General features: G+C 43.2%; 1 protein-coding gene across 7 annotated transcripts in view; it reads left to right on the top strand.

Annotated features, from left to right (window-relative positions):
* Window positions 1-584: 584 nt before the first annotated feature.
* pax6b (paired box 6b) overlaps window positions 585-8,479 on the top strand; it is a 23,807-nt gene continuing 15,912 nt past the window's right edge. For 4 of the 7 annotated variants that reach the window (XM_017404071.3, XM_017404048.2, XM_017404040.2 and 1 more), the window contains exons 1-2: window positions 591-758; window positions 6,226-6,460. Coding sequence is in view for 5 of the 7 variants with exons in the window: in XM_017404048.2 (XP_017259537.1) it covers window positions 6,448-6,460 (13 nt within the window). In the remaining 2 variants the exon portion in view is untranslated. Of the gene's footprint in view, window positions 759-6,225; window positions 6,461-8,479 lie in introns of all 7 variants that reach the window. The other 3 variants (XM_017404055.3, XM_017404032.2, XM_017404078.2) reach the window with 2 other exon arrangements.

The following is an 8,479-nucleotide window of genomic DNA, read 5'->3' on the forward strand; positions in this document are numbered from 1 at the left end:
CACCTGTTGCGCACTGAGCATGTTCAAATACAAACAGGCTACAAAACAAACACAAAGCTCATGAATTAAAACCCTTTTTTATCATTTCATGTGGTTTTAAAAGCAGCAACAGCTTTATAATTTGCTCAAAATTAGTAAATAAAATTAACATATTCCTTCATTGATTGACCCTTTGCTCTGTAAGTCACGGAGACAGCATTACAGCATCACTGCCCAGATTTGGAAAGTTTATTTCACGGTTGGGGACAGAAGAGGACACTGCGGGACAAAACCCAAATAAACCGGAATAGATCTTCACCATACAATAAATTCGTAAGCAAACAAGTAAAGGGGAGGGTGGGGTCTCTGTCAGCTGTTTGCCCCCGCAGACACACCACTGTGGGACAGGCCGGTGAGCTCCACATGGAGGCCACCTCGCGCGCGCACTTCCCCGTCCTGCGCTCCGCGTCCTGTCCGGGCTGTGACGTCGAGCCGTCGCCCCAGCCAATCAGCGCCAACGTCAGGCTGATGCTGAGGGGGGGGGGAGTTGCTGGTAAAGCGGCGCAGATCTTTTTTTTTTTTTTTTTTCCTCCCCTCTCTCACTCTCATTGACATTTCAACTCCGCGACGGATCCGAAGGTAGACAGATTATAATCGGGACCTACAAGTTTCTGTTTCGGCACGAAGGAGGTGGGGGAGAAAAAAAAGGCGCTTCGGAGGGAAGAAGCGACTTTACGCACACGGGGTACCGGTGACACACTGCTGCTGCCTCTCACCCGGTGAGTGCACGGGTTCTGCTCTTTATTGCTTCTTAAAATTTCAACCCAATACTTGTGTGGAAAAACAGTAAAATACAGTCACTAGAAAGTACAGTTTTAGACAAAATATATACATTTTTAACTTGTTTTTCTGAAACTGGTGCGTAGGAAAAGATTAAATGCTTACATGTTAAAGTACACCAAAGTTGACCACAGTGAGATTAGATTTCAATCACACACAAATACACACACACAAATTGGTGATCTTTATTGAAGAGCTGAGCGCACAGCTTCCTTTAAGATTGTTGAAATGAGCTTAAAGGTGAAGGAGTTGAACTCAGTGTTGCAACTTTGTGTTCTCCAGGTGTGCCTCGCGCTTGTTTTTATTGTAAATGCAGATTTGCTAAAGTTACAGAGCGTTCTGTGTAACTTCCCAAAGTTTAAAACCTTAATCAAAAATAAATTCGGGAAAATGTAACACATTTTCTTTAGTTTTGTGTTAAGGAAGTCCACGGTGTGATTCACCTCCTGCGTGTTTTTACGCATTCGTGCTACAGCAGCAGCTGAGGGTGCTGTGTGTTTGGCTCCAGTGTTGTTCTTTTTTTTTACCTGTTTGTGGAGCAGCGTTGTGACACCCTTGGCCCCGGAGTTTCCAGCTTTCAGCCTCCTACCAGGAGAGGGCTTTCGCGGACTGCAGCACCTTAACTGCTCCGCTCCAACCTGCCTCTGCACAAACTGAGCTGCGGACGGCTTGAATGCAATCAAAAATAAGTATAGTAGTTACTTTAGGAATTAGCAATGCAAACATAAGGGAAGGTAATTATTTTGAAATAAAATAACCCATATCAATTATTTAATTATAATGCTTCTATTGTTGTTTTTGAAACGAACTGAAAATGCACGAGCCTCAGGATTTGTTCCGGTTGGAAAACATTCCCTCCTGTGGAGTAAAAAAAAAAAAAGAAAGAAAGAAAGAAAGAAAAAAAAAAATCCCACGCCGCTATGGAGTGATTCTTCCTCATTGTCCTGAAAAATGAGACTCCATTACCGGAGCCTCTGCTGCTGCTCCACGTGCGCCGACACGTCTGCGAGCTGCGCGATGAGGAAAGCCGGGCGAGTGGCTGCTAAATGATCACAGATAAAACACAAAATCTGCTCGATCAATGTGGCACGAACTGACCGTGTCCTCGTGCGTCTTAATGGGGGACATTAATGTAACAGTCTGATGATTGACAGCTCAGCAGCTGCAGGTCCAGGAAAAATATATTCACAAAATAACACATTTATTATTATTATTATTATTATTATTATTATTATTATTATTATTATTATTATTATTATTATTATTATTATTATTATTATCCACAACAACAATAATAACAGTATTATAAAACCTGTAGAATTGTTGAATTTAAATATATATTTTTTCTAACATTTTAATATATGTTACATAAAAATTATTTTTAACAAAAAAATTTGAAGACATATAACTACTATAAACTAATGACCTAAAACAAGAAATGTATTTTAAAAAATGCAAATGTGGAGGTTTTCTGAGCTGCAAATAATAGTCACAGTTAATAACGTGTCCTTAATAAACACCAACATCCTGAGGAAAAAATTCAGCAACAAAACAAAATTTATTCATTTATTTGTTTATTTATTTAGTTAATTTGTAGAAGATTGTAGCATTTTTATTGTACATATACATAAAGTTGTGAAAATATTGTAACGTTTTTTGATGGAGCTCTCCACCACCAGCACCACTGACACACACGCACACACACACACACACACACACACACACACCCTACCACAACCCGGCCGACTTCAGTGAGAGCGCACACACACGCACACACACACACACACACACACACACACACATACAGATGCGCCCTGATAAACTTTGACCTCCAGTGGGGAATCCTTATAAAGCCAAAAAATTGTCAGCTGAAAAAAAATGATTTAAAAGTGTAACTTCAGAACTTTAAGTCTCCAGGAAAAAAAAGTAATTATATTTATGTATAAAAGAAATTAAACGAAAAAAGAGGTAGAAAATAAAATATTTTGTAAAGGCTAAACGTAAAAAACCTCAAAAATTTCCAAACTGCTGAGTTTGACCTGCGCTAATTCCCGTCTGTTGGACCAAATTCATTGTTTCAGTACAAATATCCTTTTATTGTTGTTTTTCTCTTATTCTTACATTCATTTTATTATTTTCCTTTCCTTCTATTTTTGAATTAAAAAGTTTCTAGAGGAGCCCAAACACTGCGCTGCCTGAGGGGGAAATAGCGACCAGATTAGGTTTTTCTTTTCAGGGTCTGTGACATTAGTTGCTGCTAATCCGAATTGGGCTAATTGCTTTCCCAACATCACCTCCAACCTTCTGTGGCTTCTTTATTTTATCTATTTTATTTACAGCAATCAAACTAATGTCACAGGGAACAAAAAAAAACTGCAAAGGAAAAGGTATCTAGGCCTGGATACAAACTTTAGTCAAACTGTTATAGCTTCATACCTAAATAAATCAAAGTTTTTGGTCCACCTGACTAATGTGAGAAGGCTGTGAGATGGGAAGGAAAAAAAAGCAACAAAACAAAAGAATACAGAAACTCTCCTGAGAGTGGAGACAACGAATTAGTTCTTGGAGCGGATTTAGAGCTTAACCAAAGGAACCAATAACCTACTGGAGGTATTGTTTCCAAAGAAAACTACTTGACACTCTCATCGGGGAATCCGTCTTTCAGTGAGGGCAGGTTGGTGCTGCTGTGCATTTTTGACAGCTGCAGCCTGTGACAAGTGAGGGCCAATAACATTTGCACAACAAAAGTACGGGCTCTTTTAGGCGCATGGCTGCGGAGAGCTTGGCCAGGGATTCCAATATTTCCTAGAAGCTCACGTGTTGAAACAAGACATCTTACAGCATCTCTGCTTTGGATCAAATAATAAAATCTGCCAACAGTTTTCTTGCAGGTCAAAGAGAGACTGGGGACCCACTTAACTCCTTTGTGTGTTTTACTCTGACTCTGAAATGAACCAAAAGCTTTTTTCACCTGGAAGAGGTAGTTATTGCTTCATAATAATGATTGAGAGCTAAGCCCCGCCCACCGTGTAACTCCATAGCTCAAACTCCTGTGGGGTGGGGTTGGCTGAGTTTGAGGGGGAGGCCGAGAAGAAGAGGGGTGTTTGTGGTCTAATGCATGTCTAATAGGAGGGGTCCTTGACGCGAAAATGTTAGGGAACCCCCCTCCCTTAGATAATATAAGCTGCGAGCTTTCATAGGCTGAGCCACCAGTCTGAGAAAAGTAGAAACAAAGCAGGAAGGAGAAACAGATGAATGTGCTCGTTTAGTTTACGGCTTGTTTGATGAGGGGAGTGCTGGCCAGAGTGTTGTTCCTCACCGCGGGACCCTGGGCGACAGTTTGAGCCGGTCCTCTCAGCTCATTATCTCGCCGGCCCACTGAGGGCCCCATTCAAAACCGGGCAGTCCCTCCTCACCTCCTCTGCTCTCCTCTCCCCCCCCCCTGCCCCTCTCTGCCTCCCTCTGTCTCTCTCTCTCTCTCTCTCTCTCTCTCTCTCTCTCTCTCTGCTCTGGCAGCATAGTTCGTCTACTCATTGAAGCCACAGTCAGGAATGCGATGGTTGTTAGGGAGCCCTCTTTCACCTCCGAAGTGTTTTATTGATGAGCTCTGACTTCTCCTGCTTTTTCACATGCCGGAGAAAGTCAAGTGCAGGCCTCCATGACTTCATTCCGTGGCCTCACACATCCCTCCCCAAAAAGAAAAAAAAGAGTAAGAAAGAAAAAAAACAACAACAATTTTTCATTCTCCCATCCCCCCTTCTTCTACTTGTACCTCTCTGGTTCCCCCTCTCTTGGCCCTTTCGTGCACCCCCCACACCCCCTTTTTTCCCTGCCTCAGCATCCACACACAAACTTCCCTCTCCTCTGCGCTCAGGCTGGTGCTCCAAAGAGAAAGAAGCTCCGGGTTGACGCTCGGTCAGACACGGGCGCAGAGGGGTTGCTTTTGGGTGCGTTGAGGTGTGCGTTAATGGTCATTCGACCGGTGCAGTTCGGGGCTGGGTGGGGGCTGGGGGGGAGAGGACGTGTGGCCATGGCTGCACAGTCATTTGCTTTACTTTATTTACGCGTGCTATTTGCTGTCAGGTCGCGGGGAGTGACGTCGCCGCGCATCGAAAATGCGCCCATAAAAAGCAGCCGAGCTTGGCTAAAAGGGGCTGCGCTCTTTACGCACGGCGCTCCTGTTGACAGGAGGGGTGCACGGTGATGCTTGAAAGAATAAACAGAAGCACGTGGTGGCTGTTTTTCCTTTCTTTTTTCCCCCTTTTCTTTCTGTTATGTGTAGAGAGAAGACCTTGCGTTTTGAATGAACGAATTTCCCTAAAGGTTTGGGCAACTTTTTCCCCAAGGTGCTTTGGTTTATAGGCCTCATTTTTTATTTTATTTTATTTTTTCGCAGAGTTGCTTCTTTTAGGAGAGCAGTAGGCATGGCGCAGGTGGATGGCTTTGTGCGCACAGCACAGCTCGATCTAAACCGTGTCTAAACAAAAAACAAGAGCTGATGGTTTGGTACAAACTTCACAGGCGCACAAGCACGTGCGTCCGCGCAACATTAATCGCATCTGTAGAGCACGGACTCCTGCATAAAAGGCACGCAGCGGCTCTTTGTGAGTTTAATTCAGTGTTACGAGCTCCGGCGCTCACATGCGCGCGGCTCCGCTGCTCTATAGTTTCCGTCCCGCACTTTGTGTGTGTTTTATTATTTATATATATATATATATATATATATATATATATATATATATATATATATATATATATGTGTGTGTGTGTGTGTGTGTGTGTGTGTGTGTGTGTGTGTGTGTGTGTGTGTGCAGCGGTACGCCCAGGTTGGAGCTGCCTGAGATTCTCTTGCTCATTTCAGCCCCGAAGAATAGATGTTTCCGTCCAATGCAAGCAGCAGTAGGGGGATATTCAGCGAGTGAGCGCGGGGTATTTGCATGCGTGGGCTGATTAGTGGGTTGGGGAAGAGGAGACCTCTCCTCTCCTCGCCTCTCTCTCTCTCTCCCCTCTCTCTGTCGCTGTGGCTCAAGCCTCGTTTCCCGCTTTGGCTTCGGTGCAGGGGGAAGTGTTTATATGGGGGATGATGACAGAGGTCGGGTCGCGCTAATGGGCCAGTGAAGAGCGGCGGAGGGAGGCGAGGAGAGGCGCTCACATCAGACCAGGAGCACATACATTAATACACTTGTTCCATCACCAATCAGCATAGGTGTGCTCATTCTCTTCACCCCCACCTCCTCCCTCCCTCCCTCCTTCCTCCCCCCCTCCTCCCTCCCTCCCTCGTTCTCTTCCCCACTCTCCCTCATCCCGACTCTCTCATTCGCTCTCTCACACGCCAGCGCACATCCTCCGCCAAACTCCGTGCGTCCTGACATCTGAGTTCACTGTCAATCTCTGTCTCCTTCGCAGGGATATCCCCTCCGTCTCCGCCGAAGACCGCAGCCTGGAAACTAATTTTTCCTCTTCGAAACTTCCCGAGAGAGAGACTGATCCTGGTCGGCGTTTTTTTTTTTTTTTTTTGTTATTTTTTTTTTTTTTTTTTTTTTTTTTTTTTTTTTTTTTCTATTTTGGTGTGGAGAACGAGGCTCTGTATAGCCTGTAATTTGACAAGGACTTTGGCAGCGACGCAGGATGCCCCAAAAAGGTGAGATCTTAATTAAAAGTTTGCCTGTTCTCCTAAATATCATATTATTATTATTATTATTATTATCATTATTATTATTATTATTATTATTATTATTATTATTATTATTATTATTATTATTATTATTATTATTATTATTATTATTATTATTAAATGAGGATTTTGGGCTGTAGTCTGAGGGTCAGTGAGGAAACTTGGAGGTGTTTTATCGTTTGGACTGGACTCTGTAAAAGTGCGAACAGCCTTTAGCGCCTCTGTCGGTTTTGGCTCCTCAGTTTGAGGCACCACGGAAAGTTTTTACCACTTATTTTTGACAGCAGCAAACAGTGAAGGGAAGAGAGAGAAAGCGAGAGAGAGAGAAAAAAAAACAAAACAAAACAAAAACCCCCAAAACAACAACGAGTCACGTTGGGCCAGCACGGCGATCATCGCGGAATGGAGAATGGAGCGCAATGACCCGTTGAGGAAAGGNGGGGGGGGAAGAAAAAAAAGATCCATGCGGCAAGAAGAACTTCCCTTAAAAAGCCTAAAAACACAAATTGCCTAATTATTTCCAAGCTTTTTCCGGGAGCTCGGAGTGACAGCGGCCTAAACAGGTTTTAATCCGCAGCTGTCAGGTTGTGGGAAAATTGTCAGTTAGTTTGAAACTGCCTTAATTTATTCACAAGCAACGAAAACAAACCACCTGAATAAACACTAAAAGTAGACAAAAACCATATAATTTTAGGAAGCAAAAATAATATAGAAGTTGCACAAATGTCATATATTTCTGCACATTTTTACTCTGTGGGTTGAAAGCTAAATGAACACTTTTAAAATGATAACAAAGAAGCTGTGAGTTTTATGTCAAACTGAGGCTCGTCATATGTTGATTCGTAATAAAGGAAAAAAATATATAAATATAAGTATTTTTTCTGACAGTCTGTAGAAGTTGTAGGATAATCTGCAGGCCTTGTGCATGAGAATGTTGTGAGCGCAGAGTAAGCATGTGGAATTAAGACATTGTTGTTCCGGATTACTACAGGAGGAAAAAAGAAAATGCTGATTAGATCGTAGTTAACCTCAGGAACAACAACATTTGAGCTGCCGACCATAAAATAAATGATTAACTGCTGGCGCGGCTCCTGACAGCTGGGTGTTTACACTCTGACTAATCTGAGTGCAACTATTTTAGTTTTAAAAAGAAGAAGAAAAAAAAAAGAAATCCACATTTACTTCAGCTTCATGACATTAAATTCAAAAAGCTTGCTGTGTGAGGCGGTGTTGGAGGTTTGCAGGCCTGTAGGAGAAACGCTGTGAAGGAATCTGGAGTCTGATTAATGACCGAGCCGCTCGTTTGGGCCGACATGAAAAAGCAGAACTAAAAACTCGAAATGATTCGGGACTGGACGCGTTCCTGTGGGACACGACAGACCATCGTTTGCTCTGCAACACAGCCCGGCTATTTTCTTTTTCTTCCACGGAAGAGGGAGAAAATGAAAACTTCAGACTTCTCTCCCACCCATGGCCCCCTTTTTTTATCTGTCCCCCTCCTTTTCAATAGCTTCTTTAGCGCATTTGTCTTTTCCAATTGAGCGCCCCACTGCGCTGTTGTGTCTTTAAACCCGCTTTACAACCCGCACCAGCAGCACCAAAGAACCACCAAATATTTAGAACAAGAAATTATTTTTTTTCCTTTCTTTTAATTTTTTTTTCTCTCTCTGTCGATAAAAGCTGAGCAGAACAAAACCTACTTTTACGCACCAGAGGCAGCGGGGTCACGGTCGTGTGTGTGTTTGAGAAGAGACTCTCTCTCTCTCTCAGTGTGTGTGTGTGTGTGTGTGTGTGTGAATGGTCCCGGAGGGAGTGGATACATGCCTCCGGCTCTTTGTATTAATCTGAACTTGTTGGTGTGTTTAGTGGAGAAGCTGCGTGTTTCTGGTCGCGGAGGCCGAGTTTTCACCTCCAGTTTGAGGTATAGTGAGGCAGGAAAAAAAAAAAAAGAGGAGAGCTTGTGTGTATGTGTGTGTGTTTGTGTGA

Source organism: Kryptolebias marmoratus, linkage group LG15 (assembly GCF_001649575.2).
Source record: "Kryptolebias marmoratus isolate JLee-2015 linkage group LG15, ASM164957v2, whole genome shotgun sequence".
Lineage (NCBI taxonomy): Eukaryota > Metazoa > Chordata > Actinopteri > Cyprinodontiformes > Rivulidae > Kryptolebias > Kryptolebias marmoratus.